Here is a 22,836-nt window from a genome sequence, read left to right on the forward strand (position 1 = left end):
AATTGAGAAGGTGAAGTGCTGTATCGACTGTGAAGCTGAGAATGGAGTCCATTCTTTTCAGGAACATGCACAATAGACTTGCAAGTGGACTATAGGGGTAATAAGTAAAGCAGTGCAGTTGAAATAGGCACTTTGCAGTCACAGCAGGAAAGGTGATGTGGCGTTTTTAACCCTGAATGGGGAGACAGATGACAGAAGGGCTGTTCACATTCTCAGGAAGACAGAGCCTGCCTCCTCTGTGTTTAAAAAGAGAAGAGAACTAATTCTACATGCCCAGTGAAAAACTTTTCCACTAAGCAACCGTAAGCAAGGCTTGGAACCTCCAGTGCTACCAGTTAAGTATATACCACGAAGCATGAAGATAATTAAGTAGCCTCAAGTTTTAATCAAAAATGTATTGCACCACAAATTAGGACTCTACAAGCCATTACATAATACAGTCCATATGTACACAGAATGAATGGACTTCCCAAGTGTCCATAAAGGCTTTTTTCTACATACACTCCAAAGGTGGTTTGTGTTTTCTTTGTACAAGGAGAAAAAGTGCATTGGTTGCTACCGTTGAATGAATATACACACCTCATTCGTGCTCTGATACCTTACAAGAATTCAACACTAAGGCTACTATAGAGTCCTGCCCAAGAGGGTTTCCATACAATGCCTTTAAAAAGGTGACTGGGAAAATACAATAAAGTATCAACCAGTAGAAATTTTACGCTGTGCTCTTGGTAAGAAAAACCAACCCCACCACGGCTGATTTTTTCTTCTTAATAAGCACTTTGTAAACAAAAATATACTGTAGCTTAGCAATATGCAGTGGCAATATTAAAATTGCAACCTGCTCTCTTAACATGGTTGATGTTCTGTACAGAATAGACAGTATCTTTACATAGACTGGTTAATAAAAATATAGGGGTGGGGGGCTTTTTTGTTTGGTTTATAACTAAAGAGAAAAGAATTCTTAAGCAAGGTCATGTATTTTGTTTCTTCTTTCTAATGAGCCAAACTGACTGTTACTTTCAAGTAGTGTAAAAAAATTAACTGTGATTATGTGAGGAGCTCCCCGTCTGTTAAGTAAAGCAACATGGATTGCTAGCGTTGCGGCTGAAATGGAGCTAGGATATGTTGTCAGAGGCTGATGCACCTGCAGCGCTCAGCTGCCCCCTTCCCTGCAAGCAAATTCAGCTAGAGGTGAAACACAACATGTTCTCTCAAAGAAACCCCATCACCTTACTGTTTTCACTTTAAAAATGAGAGGCCGCCACCCTCCTTCCGCTCTGCAACATGCTATGTTCGTCTAGAAAGGTAAGGCAAGTACATGAAGCTTTGTGAAGACCACTTAATCATTTTTCTTTAAGAAAAATAAATCTTGCCCTGGCTGAAGCAGATGGGGCTGTTTGCAGCATAGGTGTGAATGCACCAGCAGTTTCAGTCAGCCTTGGTGAAGCAGTGCTGAGACGAAAGGGAGGTGTTATCAGTCTGAGAAAGCAGAATTGCTCTCCACCCCGACAAGGTTTTCTACACTGTCTGGAATGATGTAAGTGCAGCACAGACACATGCACTTGTTCCTCAACATACAACACTTGGGATTTCTGTTTGTGACAGAAGCTGCCCCATGCTGCTAATTCCTGCCACCAGAATCACAACCACTTGGGTTCCACAAGGCCTCAGAAGCCAGGGCCATTTGTTATCACTAAATGATGGAATAGGGAGAGGGGGTGTCAGGCTGCAGCAAAGGACACTCCTTTTACAGTACAGCTTTGTAAACAATTTTTCAAAGTTCTTGTACAAAAATACTGTGGTGACAGCAATAAAGACACCACCTCAGTTGGTGGGTGCAGAATCCTTTTCATAGAAAAAAAAAAGCAGCTGGAGACAGGCAGCACATCCTTGGGTCGAGGGGGGGGCACTCACGACCACGGAGTCCTTGGACTTGAGATGGAGGGTCGGATGCTGCCCCTGGGAGATGGTTTTGACCCAAACCACGACATCTGGCAGAAGGAAAGCAATAAGACAAAAAAAGAGGCAAACCATTAACTGAGCAGCCAAACATTAGGGGCAAAGGAAGGTGGAAAATCTGAATAAAACTGTGTGCATCTGCAAAGTCCCAACAGAGCAAAAATGGGGAGCAAGAAGTCAGTACCCTGAAAGCTTCCACAAAGATATATAGGTTGAAAAGCCATCACTAGGCCAGGCTGGGGTGTGAAGCTAATGCAGAAAGGTGATAGGGATGCAATCTCAGTATAATGCAAGACAGACAAGCTTAATTAAGCACAGGTCTTTGAGGACAGATGCAAGAATCCATCAGCAGCCAGTAAGAACAGAGGAGCCACCAGGACATGGACTTCTGAACAGCATGTATATATACGTGGAAAGAAGACAACTCTGGAGTTGATAGAAGTGCAAAGAAGAGCTGCATTCCCTTGATATGGCCTAGGACTAGGTGACCCACTGCCATGTAGAAGCAGCAATTCGCAAGCACATTAGAAAAAGGCCTAAGCTTAAATATACTTAAATATATACTGAGCATAAATAAATATACTTGATGCATGCACCCTGTAATGCTAATGGCAATGTGGCTGAGACCCAAATTGAAAAGGAAGATTCCCAAAGCACATGTGATGGAAGGACTGGAACAAAAGCTCTATTTCTGGCACATAGACCCACAATACCTGCTTCACACATGCAAGCTATCCCTTGATATAGGGGTCATCAAGTGACGGAAGATGCCCAAGTGAACTTGTAAGAGTTCAAGCAAAGTCTTACCTTATACTCCAAGGTTTCCTTGAGCATGTTTTCTTCCTCTTGAGAGAAGTTTAGCAACACAGACATGGCTTTTATCAGGTGGAATGCCTGAAATGCAATAGCTGGTGAGTTACAATTGACTGTTATGTATAACCCTTACAGATTTGATCACAGAGTTGGCTGTGAACTAGCTAGAGAAAAATGCTTGTCGCTCTTGGTGTCTGCTAGTGGGAAATGCCTGGTGCTGCTCAGCAGTTTGAAGAAACCAACAAATAATGTGATTTTTAAACAAAGTGTAATTTGTGAGTTTGGGGGCTATGTGCACACACAAAAACATACCCACACAGCAACCCAGGGCTCAGACCTGACCTGGAGAACAGTGACCTGGTCCCAAACCAATTTGTGTGTGGGGGGGTGGAAGCTAATGCTTATTAAGGTTTAATCTGATCTGCCATCTTGAGTCAAAATGGCATCTTAATGGTGACAAAGTCCACTGCCTGAGTTAGGCAGCTGAATCTATGCCAAAGAATGGACAGAGTCACACCAAAGTAATGTTTCAACCCTTCATCTTGATTCGAAATGGCAATTGGCATCCAAACACTGACAAGGACTGCTGCCTCCACCTCAGTAACCCTTGTACTGCGTTTGGAGATAGTACTGTATTTTTCTGTGTATAAGGCAATGATTTTTGCTAAAAAAGAAAAAAAGGCAAAAATTGGGTATTGTATTATACATGGATAATGAATGCAAAAGGGGGATGTGCGATTAATGGCAGCAGCAAGCAGGAGGTTGGCGGCGGGTGATTGGTGGCTGCAGCAAGGCCTGCTGGCGATTGGCTGTGGCTACAGCAATTTGGCAGGCGATTGGCAGCTGTGGCGAGGCAGGCAGGTGATTGGTGGCTGCAGCAAGTGGGTGGGTGGGCTGTTGGTGGCGGCGAGCAGGCAGACAATTGGCTGCGGTGAGATGTGCGATTGGCAGTGGCTGTGGCAAGCAATTAGCAGTGGCAGGCAGGCAGGTGAGCAATTGTTGGAAGTGACCCCCCTCCCAAAACTAAACATGGGGGTGTCTTATACACGGAAAAATACAGTATCTTGAGAGGTGGTTGAATGCATAGAGAACAAATGGACAAACCACATTCCAAAATATATAGTAGAAAATAGTGGATTAGACTTCCGTGTTTCAAGCTGGGATCCCTGAGGTACTAGCTTACTGTGGTTAATTTTGTACGTATGCTTCATCAAGGTGGCAGGCAAAAAGTAAAAAATATTCTGAATTTGAACTTATGGTATGTCACATGGAACTTATCACCTGAGGCATGTTGATTCACAGCCAAAAGCAAAATAAAGAAGGAGGAAACTGGAGGGCGAGGCAGGAGGATGAGGACAAGTTAAAAAGGCATCGTCAGTAAAACATGTTTTTCTTACCTCTGATTCCCGGCAGGACATAAATTTTAGCACCACGTGCTTAAGGTATTCAAAGTTTATCTCTCGGGAGTCATTCAGATCGGAGTTGTTTGTTACAGTCAAGGCAGCAGTGGGGACCTCAGGGACCTCACCATCGGGTCGCATTTTCTGAAAAGGGTAAAAACCAGTGCTAGCTTTAAGGGACAGGCAAAGCCACCACATCCAACACTCCTGAAGCCAGGCCTCACATCCTCCTAAGCCATTTTGCAGAGCAAGAAACAAACGGACCCTGCTGGGTCTGCATATATGCCACACTATCAAATTCTGCCCCCCCCCAAAGGCGACTATAGCAACCTACATAAATTATGCAAACTGGGCAGCTCATTCACAGCAAGCGCTCACTAATTTGGATCATTTGTTCCAGTTATGCTAGCTAGTCCCAAACAACACTTGAGAAAATTCAAGTCACCACTCAGGCTTCCAAAACGTCAGTAGTATTACCCATGCATATATTCATCCCCATAATTGCTAGAAACTTGTCTTTACAATAAAATTCAAGAGCTGACATCCTCAAGAAACTGAATTCTGCTTCTGCCACCAAATTCTGCACTTTTTTTCCTTTGCATGCTAAAATGGCATGCACACGCACACACAGTGACATACACCAAACTAGTCCCTATGATAATGACAGAGACTGCCATTCAGCACAAGCTGAACTCACCAATTCTTTCTGCAAGGTTTTCTTCAGCTCTGCCATCCTCTGCTGCAGCTGCTTTATTGTCTACCAGAGGAGGAAGGGTAGGGAGAGAACGTCAGTTCACAAGTCTGGCCATCAATAAAAGCCACTTCACCTCAACTATCAAGCCTTTTCCCACAGTGGCTCCCCACTTTTGGGATGCTCTCCCCAGGGAGGCTTGCCTGGCACCTTCATTACATATCTTTAGGTACCAGGCAAAAACATGCTGCTTCTCCCAAGCTTTTGGCTGTTTAAACAACCTATGGCCTTTTAAACTGGGTGGTGGTGGTGGTATTGTTTGACTCAGACTCCCAGAACTGTTCAAAAACCAAGGCACGGCTTCCGATTGGCTGCAGGAGCTTCCTGCACTCAACTGGAAGCTGTGGAAGCCACATTAGATGTTCGGCTTCCAAAAAGGTTCATAAACCAGAACACTTACTTCCGAGTTTGTGGCATTCAGGTGACAATTTGTTCGGGAGCCAAGCTGTTCAACAACCAAGGTACCACTGCATATCAGAAACAATTGGAAGGAGGGGAAAAGTAGGAGAAAGGCTGATGAACAGTTGAACCCACACCTTGTTCTTTTCTGCGATTTGCTGCTCCAAGTCTCTGTTTTCCTTCTGGAGCTGGACAATATCAGTGGCAGCCACCTCCCCATTTGGCTCTGTTTCCCCATCTTCAGAGGGACACAGATGCTTTTTCAGGGCTGCAGAAGTCAGTTCTAATGTAGCAGCCTAGCAGGAGGTAAAAACGGGCTGGATTTAGCAAAATCAGAGAGGCAACAAAAACAGAGCTAATGTACATCCTGAAAAGATTTGGGACAAGTAGGTTTCTCCTGGCCACATATGAAGGGGCAGGGTGGGTGAGAAGAGATAAGCAAGCACCAAAACCACAGGAATAATGGCTGCACCAAGCTACAAGCACACCAGCTAATATGGGTCAAAAGGCTGTGCTGGCACCTCCAAAACAGATCAAAGAAAGCTTAAGGTAGAAGCAGCGCATCTGTGATGAGGTAACCCAAATTCTGAAAACCTGCATAAATTGTGTTTATTTTGCATATATGTGTTTTGCTTCCACAATCATGGGAAGTGTTAAGGAATTATAAAGGGCATGGAAATCTTACACAGCAACCCTTCTGGCTTCTGAGATTTCATCAGGCATTGCCCACAAACTCAAGTGTATCTTTGCATCCATAAGGCTGGAAACTTGTCAGTTTTAAAAAAAGAAAGAAAACAAAATTGTTGGGATTTAAAAATCTGTCACAGTAGGTGGAGCCACAGTCAACGCATTCTAGTTTTGGGTCCACCTTTACCCTTGTTGAGTTCTGCCAGGGGAACAAAAAAACCAAGGAGCCAACACTGAATTGTTCTCACCCTTCCTGTCCCCAGTTGTAAGGAGATAGGTAGGAGGTGGATGACAGCAGACCATGACTGGTGGGGCGGGGGTGCCCCATTTCCCCCCTAATGACATTATGGTTTGGCTGAAATTGCCCAATGGACTAAATGGGGAGGTGCATGGGCTGGAGGTTCCCCACTGCTGCAGTGTTCTAGCACTGAAGAGAGGAACATTCCAGAAGAGAAGCCACAGTGTTGCTTTTAGAAAGGCTAAGGGCTCGCCCTGCCCAAGGAGGGGGAAGCTGCTTACTTGCTTCTCACTGGCTAAGAGGCGCTCCTGCTGGAACTGTAGCTGCTCTTGCAAAACACTCATCCGTTTCTCTGCCGCAGCTTCTGTCTCCATGGCCTGGTGCTGGCACAACTCAAGGTTGGACTTCAACTGGTCCATCTGCAGCAGAAGTGCATCGTGGTCTAGAAGGAAAAGGAAACCAGTTTAGAGGCAGGGAGGAGAGGGTGGCATGCAGTCATTAATCAAGAAGCATTCAGTCCAAGAAGCATTCAGTCAGTTCCCCCAATTTTATCCTCACAACAGCCCTGCAAGGTAGCCTAGGCTGAGAGAGGAACGACTAGCCCAACATTACCCAGCAAAAGATTCGTTGCCAAATGGGGAGTTGATCCTGAGCCTCCCAGGTCCTAGTCTGCCATTCCAACATAACATAATAAAATTCAAAACAGTAACAATTAATTGCACATTTATTTAAAATGCAAGTAAACCTATTTAGTTTAATTAATTCAACAAAACTGATGAACTTGATCCAGTCATTCCATCCACTTTGGACCACTGTTCTAACCTGTGGTGCTCCAGATGCCACTGAACTACAATTCATCCTAAGCTACTGGCAGCTGCTGACGACAGTTGGGAGTCCAACAGAACTTGGAGAGCCACATCACCCTCCTTGCTACTAGTAAATTAAGCTTTGCTGGGTCTTACCTTGCCTTAAGTGCTTCAGCTCTTCCTCTCCTTTCAGAAGTGCCTCTGCTTTCTCTGCAATCAGCAGGTCCTTCTCATTCAACAGCACAGTCAGATCCACAAGCTAAGCCACCAGGGGGAAAAAGAAAGGCCATGGACAGGTATGATGTAGCTTCCAGCCCTTGCTTTTCAGACATTCCAAAATGAATGTTTATCATAATCCAACATCACTGTAAGACTGGACCCACTCGAGGGCTATTTTACACTAGAAGCTGGAGTGCTATATATCAGAAAAGGAGGATGGCAGCCAAAGATGGTGTCCTTTTTGTGCAAAATCTGGTGTAACAGCATGTACAAGCAGAAGTGTCCAGAAAACATATGTTACCTATTACAACACTGGACAAATGTCAGCCCTTGCCAACCTGGGGCCCTCCAGATGTTCTGGACTTCAATGCCAATGTATTGGCTGAGCTGATGGAAGTTGTGGTCCAAAACATCTGGGGGGCACCAGGCTGGCTGAAACATTTGCACAATGAGCTTTCGTGGCTATTTCCTGTCTTTGCTTTCAGATCTAAAACAGCTAACTTTCCCTCCTCCCCTGACCTCACCTCAACACATGATGCTTTTTGACAAATGGCTGTTCACACTTTCAAGGGTGAGATGCAAGCAACACAGGACACCTGTGGAGAGGGCTAACTACTGGCCCTAATGGCTGTGCTCTGACTGTACAGCCAGAGGGAGGAATGCCCCTGAATACCAGTTGCTGGAAGCCACGGTAGGGGGGAGGTCTCTTGTGCTTGGGTCCTGCTTGTGGATTTCCCATAGGCATCTGTTGGCCACTAAGGGAAGAGGATGCTGGACCAGAAGGGCCACAGGCCTGATCCAACAGGTTGTTCTTCTGTTTCCCCCCACTCCTCTCACAAGCTCACTCAAGTCTCTCTTCCCCTTACACTGTCCTCCATCCCCAAATATCTGGAACACCTTTCCCCCTCTCTAAACAGTTTCTCCTCAAAATCCTCTTTGTCTTGATTAATCCTGATTAACTTTGCTGGACCTCCAAACCTCTTCTGTATCTTCCTAAATTTGCGGGTTAAGAATCCACCATTTCCAGACTTAATTTCTACAGCACCCTGCTGGAGCTAGAGGAATATGTAACAGGTGAAGAAGGATCAAAGGCTAAAAACGCTCCAGAGCCTCTGTGAAGAAGTGTGACAGATTTCTATGGTGAAAAGTTCTGGCTTCATAGCAGAACAAGCCCTGGTCCCCAAAGCCACTGCTTTGGATAAAAGCTCTGCCCAAACACAATTCCCACTTCATAAACAGCAGGGAGCACAAGGAAGTGGGGGAGGACTTTATCAGAAGGGGATTTTTCCTAGCCACTGAAATGACTGGTTACCATGAACAGTTAAGTTATGACAGACAGCTTTTACCCAGGCAGTAAAGTCAAGACAGAGGCATCCGTTTTAGATTCTCAGCTATTATGGAGACCACCTGCCCATCTCCAAAATGGTCCCCTATCACTGCCTGATTTGCAGTCATTCGTGGTGGGCCAGAACTAATTTATTTGCATTGGCTCTGATTTGACCTGTCAATACCAACACAATGAATGGCTCAGGTGCAGCCTCCCGCCGTTGCCAATCCTGAAGACAAAGCCAGCTATACCCACAGTGGGTGCCAAAGGGGTGAGCCCACCTCCTGCTGCAGTTGATGCTCCCTTTGCCCTCGCGTCTCCTCCAGGGCTTGGGTGGTTTCAGCGCTACTCCTCAATTCTGCCTGCAAAGCAGTAAGAATCCTGGGGTTAGAGAATGGAGGACTCAGAATGAGAGTAAACTCCCTAATCCCATGCACTGTAGTGTGGAAAAGGCCATCTTCCCAACCACACTTCTAGCCTACTTTATCTTGGCAAACTACCAAATCCCAAACGAAGGGAAGGCAAAGAGTTGTATCCAGCCAAGTTATACTCAAAAAAAGGTAAAGGTAAATGACCCCTTGACAGTTAAGTCCAGTCAAAGGTGACTATGGGGTGTGGTGTTCATTTTGCCTTTCAGGCCGAGGAAGCCTGACAGCTTTCCGGGTCATGTGACCAGTATGACTTTACCGCTACTGGTGCACAGAACACCATGACGAGTGCCAGAGTGCATGGAAACACTGTTTACCTTCCCACCACAGCGGTACCTATTTATCTACCTGCACTGGTATGCTAGGTTGGCAGAAACAGGGAAAGAGCAACAGGAGCTCCGTCACACAGATTTGAACTGTAAGACCTTCCGATCGGCAAGCCCAAGAGGCTCAGTGGTTTAGACTACAGCGCCACCCGCGGGGTCTAGAATAGACCCCAGTTAAGTCATGTCCATAAATTTCAATGGGCCTGCTCTAAGTAACTGGATGCAATCAAAGTCCATTTTAATCAAAGGAAGACGATAGAAACAGAAAGAAGAAATCTCAGTTCAAGGTGGACTACTATTCTGACCTTCAAGGTCACATTACCTTTTGCCCACCCTCTGAGGGCTGCATGCCAGTGGTGGGCAGGACCAAAATCACCAGTAGGTGTAGCCACACTTAAAACACACACACATCTCATTCTCCCCCTCATCCCTTCAAATGCTTGAAAAAAGTATTTTAGTTTTTCCAAGGAACTGGTATCGATAGGCAATGCTGCTGGGGAGAGGGAAGTTAACCCTTTGCTTCTGAGTTGCTATATCAACAAACAAAACCCCCTCACTTACACAGCAATAATATTTGAAAGGGGGCAAAGTGGGACAGTGAGGAGTGAGGCCTGGGGTCAGCCCTGAGGGCCAGACAGAGCAGACTTGAGGGCTGCATTCAGCTTTCAGACCCATGCTCTACAGCTCCCCACCCCAGGTTTATAAGGATGCCGGCCCACAGAGGCAGCCTTTGCAACAATCTGCTAGCAACACTTGCAAAACAAAACCCATTAAAACACCTGCAAGTTGCACTGAACTGGCTGTCAAAGCTAGCACGTTTAGGTTCGGGGTCCCTCTCTTCTCTGCTGCACTAGCAGCATAGCTTTTGCTTAACCCAAAAAAGGCAGAATACCAGTTTCCAACATGCTGGATGGATGTGACTGTTAAAAGCACAGATACCTTTAGCCTTTCCAGTTCAGATTCTTGCTTCCTTAAGGAGCTTTCCAAGTCTTTGCATCTGCCTTTCAGTTCTTCGTTTTCTTTTTCCAGTTGGCTCTAAATGAAAAACAGAACAAAACATTGGACTCATGTAGGAATAAAGATCAAAGATTTATTCTTTGTCAACACTGGAGGTAAAGTTATGCTGGACTGGAGGAAGACTACTGTTGATCCAGACTCGGAAAATATTGCCTAGCAGGAGGAGAAACAGCTGGGTACCAACCTAGAATGAATATTTTGATATATATATATATATATATATGTAGAGAGAGGGGGGGGGGACAGATGGAGAATTGGAAGCCCTTTTTATTTCTCTTTCTTTCCTTTAAAAAAAAAACTTTCTTCATTCTTTTGTTATTTTTATATTCCTGTTTCTGTTTCTTTCCTTTCCTCTTGCTTCTGGGTTGTTTTTTTTTTTTAATGTCCTCTACTGTACACACATGAAGCTGATGGACCCAGTGTGTGAGGAAAGGAAAGGAACATCTCCCAGGGAGGGAGGTTGGGAGAAGAAAAGGAAGCTCCTAGGTGAGGGTCCGCCCCTTTTTGTGTGAGACAAGGGTTAAGATCTACCTTTGAAAGATGGATTTGCATCTTTCTTTTTCTTTCTGTTTTTTTATTGTATTGTATTATGAAAAGCTTTAATAAAATCTTATTAAAGAAAAGAACAGAAGTGGCTAGAGAAGATGGACAGTTGCTCTGAAAAGGAGAGCAGGACTCACCATCGTCTGATGTGCAGCCATCCTTTCTGTCTTCTGGTCAGCTTCCAGGGTTGCCATCTGCTCCAGCAGCCTCCCAACTTGCTCTGTGCACTGGTGCTGCACAGCATAGAGGCCTTCCTGCGCTTGGATTCTCTCCAGCTGCAGATCTGTTTGCTGCTAAGAAAGGACAGAGTGAGAGAGTGGGGTGGGGTGGGGGAAGAATCTAGTATTGAAACTCCATCAACTCTGCATGTGCTCAGAACAGGTTAAGCAGAGCAAAGTGTGATGAAATAAAATTATATGAATATGTCTTAACATATATCTATATATGTTAATTCAATTGGCTTATTCCCATTCACATGCTTGATTCTGAAATTATTTCCAGGTCTGTTTTTAGATCTGTAAATTGTTTTGGTCAGAACCAATAAGGCAGAGAGTGAGGAATGGAGGGAAGGGGTGTGAAGCCTGTGGTTCTCCAGATGTTGTCAGACTCCTAACACTCAGTCATGGGCCGGCACAGCCAATAGTCAGGAATGATGGGATTTGTGATTTAAAATATGGAGGGCCACAGGTTCCCTGCGTGAGGGGAATGTTATTGTGAGGCTTGAGAAATAAATAGAAAACCATTCTCCTAGAAAACTTGGGATGAGAAAAGCCTGCAAAACACTTCCGGATTCTCCCCTATATTCTTCAGGGCTAGGACCTTAGGAAAAACAAGCAAACTGAAAAACCTATAATGCCTTTCTCTGCAACTCAAACAGGATGCAGGAATGGCAAAAACAAAGCAAAAAACCCCAACCCTCTGATGGGCCTCTTCTTACATGAGTGGGCCTGGAGCATTTACAAACTGGGAGGCAGCAGTAGTAGCAGCAGCAGCATTGCAATCCAGGAGGTGCCTTTTTCATTTCCCGCAATGCATCACTCTGGGCATGGTGGAATATGGAAGTGCTGGTGAAAATAATCTAAATGGGGAATCTAGGGCAGACATCTGATGGGGGTCCTGGTAGTTTATTTATTATTTCACAAAATTTATACCATTTGACTGTAAAAAAGCAACGCTCAAAGCAATTTACAATAAGAATAAAACAATGAAATCATCAGGCTGGGGGAATTAAAACCTTCAAAAGACAATCAAAATCAGCAATAAGCTAAAAAGCAGATTAAAACACATATCAATATACTACATGTCTAGGATAGGTTTGCCTTGACAAAACGGTTTTTGGCAGGTATCAAAAAGATTTGAATGAAGGCACCTGACATCAGTGGGCAGGGAGTTCAAAAGTGTGGGCGCTGCCACACTACAAGATCGTTTTCCTTCAAATGCAGATCATGTGATGCCGCTAACAGTTCCAGTTCCAAAGATAAGAGTGGGTGGGTGGGCATATAGGGGGAACAAGATCTTGGAGTCGCCTAAGGATGCCTTATAGTGACTCCAGGCATGCCTTGCTCACGTGTCTCTACTGAAGCTCTCAAGTCAAGTAGGAACAGTGGGCTATTGTAAGTATTTTCCTTCCCCCTCACATCCTGAAAAGCATGCCAAAAGCTAGGCCACCCTAAACTCACCAGCTTTTGGATCTGCAGCTCTCTCTCTTCCCTCTCTTCTTTGCTTTTTGCAGCTGTCTCGTTAGCAAGTTGTAGTGCCTGTTCTAGATCTTTCACCTATAAAAAAACCACAGAGAACCTTCTTTGAAAGCCAATGTGGTGTAGCAGGTAGAGTGTTGGTCTTGGACCTGTGAGACTAGGGTTCAAATCCTCACTTGGCCATGAAGCTTGCTAGGTCATATTGGGCCAGTCACTGCCTCTCAAAATAATCTACCACACAGGGTTCTTTTGAAACAAGGAGGGGGAGAATCATGTACGCCACCTTGAGCTCCTTGGAGAAAAGGTGGGATATTAAGGCAGTAAATAAATAAAATAAATAATTCTTTCCTTGGGTTTCTGACACCTCAAACGCATAAACAAATTACTGAACCCAATGAGTGTTCCCTAATGGTTCTTCAACACCCTGGAAAAAAGTGACAAGTGGGGCGCTGCAGTGTTCTGTTCTGGACCTATTGTTGTTGTTCAGTGTCTTTATAAATGACTTGGATGAAGGAATTGAGGGGATGCTCATCAAATCTGCATGTCACACTAAACTGTGAGGGGTAGCTAATGCCACAGAAGACAGGATTCAAAGTGACTTTAACAGATTGGGGAACTGGGACCAAACTAACAAAATGAATTTCGATAAGCGCAAGTGGAAGCTTCTGCACTTAGGCGGGAATAACCAGATGCACAAGTATAAGACGGGAGACACCTGGGACTTCTGTCGAGATAAGATGGCAAGCGCCAAGGCCGCACGGAGCTCTTGAGGGCCACCAGCACAAACTATGCTGCCTGGCTGGTCCCTGCGCCACCGCTACCGCCACAATCGGGGGGAGGGGGAGACCGGGGTGCCCAACGCAACAACCAGGGAAGAAAACCACCAATCACAATGCCTGTACAACTCTATAATTCCACAACAGCCAACAACCACTACCACCAAAACACTGAACCACAACATCCCCCCACTTCAACAGAACACAGCGCACATCCCAGACAAAGGCCACCAAGACAATCAAGATGGCACCAACCAAGGAGATGCTGAATGAAAAGGAAGTCGCAACATCCCCCCCATGATGACAACTGCCCAACAACAAAAGGGACCTGAGGGAAATGGAACTGAATCTAGCAGAACTGTTGAAGAACACAGTTACTCCCCTGAAGACGATAATCAGCGACCTGACCTCTAAAGTGGAGACCCCCACTGGCACCATCTCCATTCTAAAAAAGGAAAACCAGATGCAACTCAAACAAGTACTGTAGAGCAATTCTGAAAGGAAAACACATGTCTGAAAAATAAATTAGCTGATACGGATTGCCGCCAAGAAAGAGAAAGCATGGAAGCGAGAATTAAACTAGCAGCCCTCGAAGATTGCAGTAGACACTGCAATAGCCACTTCTGCAATTTCCCAGAGAAAATGAAGGACAAAAACCCGGCCAATCTCATTGTATGCTGGCTAAAGACCACAATCCCAAACCTGAATCTCAAAGTAGATGATCTGGAAAGGGCACATAGCGCTCTAAGACCCATGCCGAAAGCCAACACCCCTCCATGAGACATCATTGTGGGCTTTGCCTGCTACAAAAAGGAAGAAGAAATATGGAACAACCTCAGAAACACAACCAATCTCTGATATGGAGAAGACCCCATCCTGGCCTTTCAGGATATATCGCAAGAGACCCTAAACCGAAGAAAAAACCTACAACCATGTATCCAAACAAGTAGGAATCAAGTACCAATGGGGCTTCCCCTTTCGCCTCATTGTAACAACTGACACAACACAGCACACAGCCACCAACATTTAGCGAAATCATAAAAGGAGCCCCCATCCCCAAAACCTGGACCTCTTCGAAAATAGTCTCTATCCCAAAACCACTCAAAGATAGCCTCAAAATAGAATCATACCACCCAATCTCATTGATAAACCAAGACTACAAGATATTCACATCAATCCTGGCTAAAAGCCTAAAAATCTTCTTATGCAAACTTATCGTCCTGGACCAAGCAGGTTTTGCCCCTAGTCGTAACATAACAAACCCCATTAGGAAACTACTGAACTACTGAATCTGATAGAACACAGCAAAACGATCAAACTCCTACTGACATCCCTAGACATATCCCTAGACATCCTTAAAGCCTTTGATTGCTTAGAATGGAAATAGCTATTAGCAGTATTAACTAACATGAAATTTGGCACCAACTTCCTACAAACCCTCAAACAAATGTACTCCCAAACCTCAGCAAAATGCAGAATTAACAATATGGACTCCAATACTATAGCAATCTGAAGAGGCACTAAAGAAGGACACCCACTGTCTCCCTTCCTATTCATCCTGGTCCTGGAAACCCTAGCAATCCTACTGCGAGCAGCCCCAGATACCAAGGGTATGGAAATAAAAGGTAAAACCTACAAACTAAGGCTCTTAGCAGACGACCTGATGGTCATAACACCAGACCCCATAAACAAAGCAACCATCCTAAACAAAGAACTCAACACAATGGTGTTGGCCCTACAAGTAAACTTTGCAAAATCTGAGGCTATGTGCTTCAACACTACCACCTCCCACCTGCATACCCAAAAGGAATTCACCAACATTACAAAGATAAAATTCTGCTGCATCAAATTCAGGTACCTAGGGGTTCAAATAACCAAAGACCTCAACAAACTATACCTCTACAATTACAAGCAGCTGTGGCGACAAATCAACAGAGAATTGAGGAAATGGAACAACACCAGTTTCACCCTCTCAGACAAAATAGCAATGATCAAAATCAGGGGTCAGCAACCTTTTTCATGTGGTGGGCCGGACTATATTTTGAAAAACAAAACAAAACGAATTCCTATGCCCCACAAATAACCCAGAGATGCATTTTAAATAAAAGCACACCATCTATTCATGTAAAAACACCAGGCAGGACCCACAAATAACCCAGAGATGAATTTTAAATAAAAGGACGCATTTTACTCATGTAAAAATACGCTGATTCCTGGACCGTCCATGGGCCGGATTGAGAAGGTGATTGGGCAGCATCCGGCCCCCGGGTCTTAGGTTGCCTACCCCCGATCAAAATGATCACCTTCCCAAAACTAACCTATTTATTCCAAACCCTCCCAATCTAGATTCCCCCAACCCAGCTTCAGAAGTGGCAGAAAAAACTACACTTGTTTATTTTCTCACACAAATAGCCAAGAATAAGCCCCAAATACCTGCACCTGCCCTCCTCAAGAGGAGGATGGGGAATCCCCAATATAGAATCAAATTACATCGCCAACCATTTATGCCACATAATCCTGCATATTCTAGAAGACAAGACAAAAAAAATGGGTTCACTTGGAGAGAGACTCAATCAAAAACATCCTTGCAACAGCATACCCATTTCTCTAAAACAAACTAGGCAGATTATCCCCATCCGCACTAACCTACTATTCCAACATGCAGCACAAAACATCCAGATAAAAACTTGGCAAGCCAAAGGCCTACACTGTTTAAAAGACTTCTACAAAAACAACAAACCCATACCAACACAAGAAATACAAGACAAACTAGGAGACACCCAAATACCTTGGCTAACACATCACGAAATACATGCCCTCTTAAACAACCCAGCAGTTAAATAAGCAGCCACTAGGCCCTTGACCACCTTCGAAAACCTTCTCCCAATAGCAGAGGGACATGGCAAAGGGATGGTATCCACAATATACAAAATACTGGTCCAAAATCCCACAACCCCTCTTGACGCAATCAAAGAACAATGGGAGCTCAACATAGACTATGAAATTAACCTCACCCAATGGACTAGAATGTGGTCTAAACCTCCCTTTAAGTCCATATCAGCCAAAAGAAGGGAACTCACTCTGAAACTCACCTACAGGTGGTACTTAACACCATGGAAACTAGTGCTGATACACCCAGGAACCTCACCAAGATGCTGAAGAAGCTGCACCTCCACAGGCACATACCACCACATGTGGTGGGAATGCCCTAAAATCCAACCCTTCTGGACAGCAGTCGTCCTACAAGAGATATGCAAAATAACTAAACAGGTATTAGAACTCACCCAAGAACTGGCCCTACTGAACATCTTCCAAGATCATAATGTCCACTCACATTATGCAGAACTTATAAACCACCTACTCTCAGCAGCCAGAAGCCTCATAGCCAGACACTGGAGGGACCTGTCAGGAGTAAACATGGGCCAATAGTATCAAATTGTATGGGAAACGGCCTTACTAGAAAAGCTATCCAATAAACTGAAACCGACACGGGAACAAATAGAAGAGGGCACCTTCACCCCAGTATGGCTCCCCTTTATCACATACACAGCCCAATGAGACGATAAAAATCCACTGATAGCATGTGAATCAATCTGGCTTATCTGACCCAACAAACCCTCCCATCCCCATAAATGCAAACAAACCCCACTGCAGATAACCACAGACAACCAACCACACCCTGCCCCCCAATACCACTCACTACCAAGGAAATGTAATAAACAAATAGAAAGAGAACCTACCCAGTTGACACTGAAACAAAACCCCACACATACACTATACAAAATATAAGCATCACCACCCCAGCCCTCCTCTCTCCCCTCTTCTTCCCCAACCTTATACTGTACTCAACACAAATGTCTCACAACAAATGTAACTGATTTGTAAGACTTGTACAACCTGAAAAAAGAGAGAATGCATGTACTTTTATAAAGCAAGAAAATCTTTAAATAAAAAAATAAGGGAGACACCTGGCTTACTAGAAGTATGTGTGAAAAGCCCTAAGGGTCTTATCGGAGCACAAGCTCAACTTGAGTCAACAGCGAGATGCAGCAGGGGGAAAAAGCTAATGCTATTCTAGGCTGCATCAACAGAAGTATAGTGTCTAGGTCAAGGGAAGTCATAGTACCGCTCTATTTTGTCTGGGTCAGACCACACCTGAAGTGCTGTGTCCAGTTTCTGTGTACCATAATTTAAGAAGGATATTGACAAACTGGAACGTGTGTAGAGGAGGGTGACCAAGATGATCAAAGGTTTGGAAACCAAGCCTCATGAGGAATGGTTGAGGAAGTTGGGTATATTTAGCCTGGAAGAGGAGACCTGAGAGGTGATATGATAGACATCTTCAAATATCTAAAGGGCTGTCACATGGAAGACAGAGCAAACTTGTTTTCTCCTACTCTGGAATGTAGGATCTGAACCAATGGATTCAATAAAGGAGCTTCCAACTAAACATCAGGAAGAACTTTCTGACAGTAGGAGCTGTTCAGCAGTAGAACGAACTCCTTTGGAAAGTGGTGGATTCTTCTTCCTTGGAGGTTTTAAAGCAAAGGATGGACAGTCATCTGTCATGGATGCTTTGGTTGAGATACTTGCTTTGCAAGAGGTTGGAGTAGATGACCATCTGGATCCCTTCTGACTCTACAATTCTATGATTCTATGCACACACCACCCCAGCCAGCCTACCTCCCAATTTGGGGAAGAGGAAAGAGATATAGACCAGCTGACGTGATGGCCCCTACCTGTGGTGAACTACTTTCCTGGAGGCTCTGCACAAGCTCCTCTCTTATGCTTAGGCACACCTGCCTTTCAGCCAACTGGCAGTTCAGTTTGTCAATCTAGGAGGCAACAGACAGGACCAATGACCCAAAGCCAGGAGAACTGCAGGGTGCAGCTTTCACTGGCTGTACCATGAAGGAGCCCACGCTTGAATGTTGTGGGTCTCCCTCCCTCCACCACGGATCACGACAGAATATAGGGCCAGCAGTGCTGCTACAGTGGGACTTTGGGGTAGAGGTCCAAGCCCTCACTCAGCAGCACAAGCAGGAGGGGCCCCCCAAATCCAGAGGGGCCACATTTTGAAGCAAGTGAAGTAATGTTTATTATGACCTAAACAGCCCTCTCTCCTCACCCCCCATAAAACCACAACCAATTTAAAATTACATAGAGATATAGAGATAGATATAAAAATAAATAAAACGCCCGATGCCTTCATTATACACTTTTAGGCACCAGGCAACAACGTTCCTTTTTAACCAGGCCTTTGGTTGATTTGATTGACATCATATGCCCTTTTAAAAAGTGTTGGGGGTGTTATTGGATTGTTGTTGTTTATATTTTGTGGTTTTATATTCTGATTTTATTTTGTAAACCGCCGTAAGACCTGCAGGTATAGGGCGGTATATGAAGAAGGAGGAGGAGGAGAAGAAGGAGGAGAAAAAGAAGAAGAGAGATGGGAAGTGCCCTATACAGAGTTAGACCATTGGTCCATCTAGTTAAGTACCGTCTACCCTGATTGGCTCTCCAGGGTTTCAGGAAGAGTGTTTCTTCCTGCCCTACCTGGAGGATGATGGGGATTGAACCACCTGCGACCTTCAGCATGCAAGGCAGGTACTCTACCACAAAGCTAAGGCCTTTCCCTTGAAAATAAAGAAGGTTCTAGTGCTCACAGTTCTGTATAAATGGCTGAATTAAATAACAAGCTAAGTCTACCAACTGCAGCATTATCTGCACTGACTGTAGCAGTTCTCAAGGCAATGGTGTTGCAAAGGGGCGTGGGGGCAGGCAGACCGCCCCGGGTACCATCCTGAAGGGGGGCAACATTCAGCGCCCCCCCCATGACTCCTAAGCCTAAAGCTAGCGGCAAAGCGGGGGTGCTTTGCTGCTGCTTTGCTTTGCCACTCGCTGTAGGCTTGGGAGTCGTGGGCAGGCGGAGGGTGCCAAATGTCACCCCCCGTTTGGCACCAGGACCTTGCGAGTAGATGCGCACGCATGGGAAATGGCGCCAGAAAGGCTCCTCTTGGCGCAGCTGGGTGAATGAGTGTGAAGCTACAGCATCTCCCAGAAGGGAAGGAGCGAGAGGAGGCGCGTGAGAGAGAGGGGGAACACTCCCTTTGCTTCCTCCAGTGACTGACTGCAGGACGAGAAGACGGGGGGGAGGCACCCCCACATCTGGTAAGCCACGAGCAAAAGGGCTCAAAATGGAATGCAGCGGCAGGGGTGGGCTGGCTTGCTATTGGATAAGTAGTTTTCTCCCGCGCGTGGGAGTCCTCAGCATGAAGTTATGAATGGCGCCAGGAAGCTGCACGGGGTGAGGGGTGGGGTGAGATGGCGGGATGAACTGGGGTGAAGGCAGCACGCAGCTCCGTCTCACTGGGGTCTCCTGGTCTGTTTCGTTAAAAAAGGAAAGCGCTCACTTTAAGAAACTGAGTATCCGTCCGTCCCTAGTCGTAGATAATCCTTGGGACGGGAAGGTATTTCTTGCCATTGAGAGCTGCCACCACTGCTGCCTTCTCTGTCTGCTACTCAAGGTGCCAACTGGCCAGCAATTACTTTCAGCTGGTGCGGTTCCAGGCAGCCCCACCCGGAGGAAGGGGCACACATTCCTGGCACCAACCAGCTCATTCCATTTACCTCCGCAGCAGCTTGGGCAGAAGGCGGCTGCTCCAAACAGGAGTGAGCAGGCAGCGCGAAAAGAGCAGCAAAGAAGCACTACTTTCTATAAATAATAATAATGATAACATCTACAGCAGCTTCCCTACAGTCTCCTGTCCCCAACTTGCTGGTGCCGAATGAGCCTCGGTTTTCCTCTCACCATTGATCTGAGCAGATTGCAGCCTATGGCTTCCATTTCCAGCCAATTTATGTGGGAGACAGTCCCAATCCACACAGGGTTTACTTCAGAATAAACACGCCTGGGCTCAGGCCATAAGTATTCATACTAAGGGCTTTACGCACGAGTAACCCGCCCTCTCCCATACTCAAACCCTTCTTAGGGGCAAGTCCCATTCAAATGACCACAACCACAATCCCAAGCCTCTTTCCAAGGAAGGAAATCCCATTGCGTTCAGGCCAATAATAATAATAATAATAACTTTTGAGTTATCACATCTGGTTCGAAGTCCTGATTTCTTGTTTTAGCATGAGCGTACTTAAGATATGGAATGTGGCTGCAAGCAGCCTTGCTAGGGAGTAACCCTCGCCATGCTCAGTGAGGGAGGAAACATGCATAGGATCCCACTGCGAGGACGCTTGCTAGCCGAGCTGGATAGGGCTTACTTCCGAGTAAGCACACTTGGGGCTGCACCCTCTCAGGTCCAGAATTGGCCCAACCCAATTCAGTGGAAGCCCTCAATTTCTGAATTTTGTGGGGAATGCCGGGGGTGGGGGATGATTTGGGGATGGCAGCTGGGCTGCTTTCAAGGTTGACTCCTTACTCAGGAGTAAGTTCCTTAGACATCCATTTTACTTGATGTGAGTGATCTACAGGAACACGTCCCTTGGGTCAGCTTGCAAGCGCCATCCTATATGTTCACTCAGAAGTAAGTCCAACTGCGTCCAATGAGCCTTACAGTCAGGGGTGTAGGCAGGACTAGGCAGGGGGGCAGGGGCAAGGGGGTGGACTGCCCCAGGTATCATCACTGACTCCCAAGCCTCCCAAGTCTACCTCGAGCTGTCAATGTGGGGAGAGGGTGTGACAAAAAAATTCCGCATTGGGTACCATCTGACCTTGCTATGCCTCTGTCTCAAGGATTTCAGGACTGGGGCTTTCCCAGCCTTACCTGGAGATATTGGGGACTGAACTAAATTCTAAATTCAATGTAGATGCACTCCTGTTGAGCTACAGCCTGTTCTTTAGGGGTGATTATGTGAGGGATTGCTCAAAAGATGTGATTCCTGCCACCACAAGCAGTCCAAAGTGGTACAGCCCAGGGCACACAACACTTCGTGCCTTTCCTGAATGTGTGCTTCACTCACACCTTCCTCCTGAAACCAAGTCTTAGATCAGAAATATTTATTATTATTTTTATTAAACAGGTGCTGTGGCCTGGAAAGGCTGCCGCTTGCCCTGAAAACCATCTCCTCCAAATATATAAAAGGTTGGTTGCAGATACTCAGCAGCCAAGGAAAAGCACTCAGCACATGCTCAGAGAAACTCTATTCCTACTACATCACACATTCCAGGGCAGAGCAATGGTCCTGAAAACCATGAGAAGAGAGCCCCTCCAAACTGAGTACCTGGCTTGACCAAGCCAAGAGGAATCCCCCACCCCAGAAAGTATGAGAAGGCTGTAATTCACCAACCACTAAGCACCATCCCAGGCTTCAGAAAGCAATCCTGCCCTGTGTACCTGAGTCTCCAGAAGACTTAAACTCTCTGCATGGCTTGTCCGTGCAGCTAAAAGCTGCTGCCTGGCCTCCTCCAGTCTCTGTTCCAGAGCACTTTTCTAGAAAGGGGAGAAAATGCAATGACTACTAATATTATTGTTACTATGGCTTTTATGTGTTGATGTCTCACAACTTGGTGGCCCTCCAAGCAGTCAACAAAATACAATGGAAAACAGAACACACAAAAAATGCATATAAATTAATAAAAGTACAGAGCAACCATGCAAACGAAACAGAGAATCATTAAGCAAGAGTTTTCTACATGGCATCATTAAAAGTCTGCAGCCAAAACTGTAATAGAATTGGAAAATGCTGCAGAAAAGTAGGGAAAGGGCCGTAGCTTAGTGGCAGAGAATCTGCCTTACAGAATGTCCTAGGTTCAATCCCAAATTGTATCTCCAGCTAGGGCTGGGAAATACTCCTGCTGGAAATCCTGGAAAGCCCCTGCCAGTCAGTGTAGACAGCACTGAGCCAGATGGACCAACAGTCTCACTCAAAAAGAGGCAGGTTCTTGTGCTCCTAGAAGTCAAGTAGGCAGCTATGTGAGGGAAGAACTGTGCAGCAGGAACTGTCCTGTCTTCCTGGCCTTGATGCTGTCACCAGATCTGCCCCTGGTTCTGAGTGACGTGGGTGGGGAAAGCTTCAAGGAAGGGTCTACTCTTTACGAAGAGCAAGACAAGCAGAACCTTCATTGACACTGGCTGTAAGTTGAAGAACTGCAACCTGAATAACTTGTGCTTGAGCTTGTTTGCTTCCTCCACCTTCCCATTCATTTTTTCTCATGTGCAGTCTCTTTTTTTGATTGTGAGCCTTGAGGGCAGAGCCTGTCTTAGTACTGACTTTTCTAAAGGGCAGGTGCAAAGACTGCAAACAAATAAAACAGTGGTAGAGAACCTTGGGCCCTCCAGAGAGATCAACTATAATGCCCATCAACCCCAGCCGGTGGCTGTGGATGATGGGAGTTGTAGTTCAGAAAATGCCTGGAAAGCCGAAGGTTCTCCACTCTTGGACATAAAACAAAAATCTGGTCTAATGCCAGCCAAACTTCTCACAGTATTTAGTATT

At 45.5% G+C, this 22,836-nt stretch overlaps 1 protein-coding gene across 8 annotated transcripts in view; it reads right to left on the reverse strand.

Annotated features, from left to right (window-relative positions):
• Window positions 1-365: 365 nt before the first annotated feature.
• The window catches only part of GOLGA1 (golgin A1), a 37,562-nt gene continuing 15,091 nt past the window's right edge, over window positions 366-22,836 (reverse strand). For 3 of the 8 annotated variants that reach the window (XM_080989568.1, XM_080989569.1, XM_080989575.1), the window contains 13 exons: window positions 21,735-21,830; window positions 18,126-18,221; window positions 12,593-12,688; window positions 11,051-11,206; window positions 10,293-10,388; window positions 8,881-8,961; window positions 7,210-7,312; window positions 6,529-6,689; window positions 5,460-5,618; window positions 4,870-4,929; window positions 4,170-4,316; window positions 2,767-2,853; window positions 366-1,991 (listed from right to left, as the gene is read on the reverse strand). In XM_080989568.1, coding sequence (XP_080845694.1) covers window positions 1,911-1,991; window positions 2,767-2,853; window positions 4,170-4,316; window positions 4,870-4,929; window positions 5,460-5,618; window positions 6,529-6,689; window positions 7,210-7,312; window positions 8,881-8,961; window positions 10,293-10,388; window positions 11,051-11,206; window positions 12,593-12,688; window positions 18,126-18,221; window positions 21,735-21,830 — 1,419 coding nt within the window. In that variant the 3' untranslated portion in view covers window positions 366-1,910. The remainder of the gene's footprint in view (window positions 1,992-2,766; window positions 2,854-4,169; window positions 4,317-4,869; window positions 4,930-5,459; window positions 5,619-6,528; window positions 6,690-7,209; window positions 7,313-8,880; window positions 8,962-10,292; window positions 10,389-11,050; window positions 11,207-12,592; window positions 12,689-18,125; window positions 18,222-21,734; window positions 21,831-22,836) is intronic. The other 5 variants (XM_080989570.1, XM_080989571.1, XM_080989572.1 and 2 more) reach the window with 5 other exon arrangements.

This window comes from Podarcis pityusensis, assembly GCF_964106645.2.
Source record: "Podarcis pityusensis genome assembly, chromosome: Z".
Classification (NCBI taxonomy): domain Eukaryota; kingdom Metazoa; phylum Chordata; class Lepidosauria; order Squamata; family Lacertidae; genus Podarcis; species Podarcis pityusensis.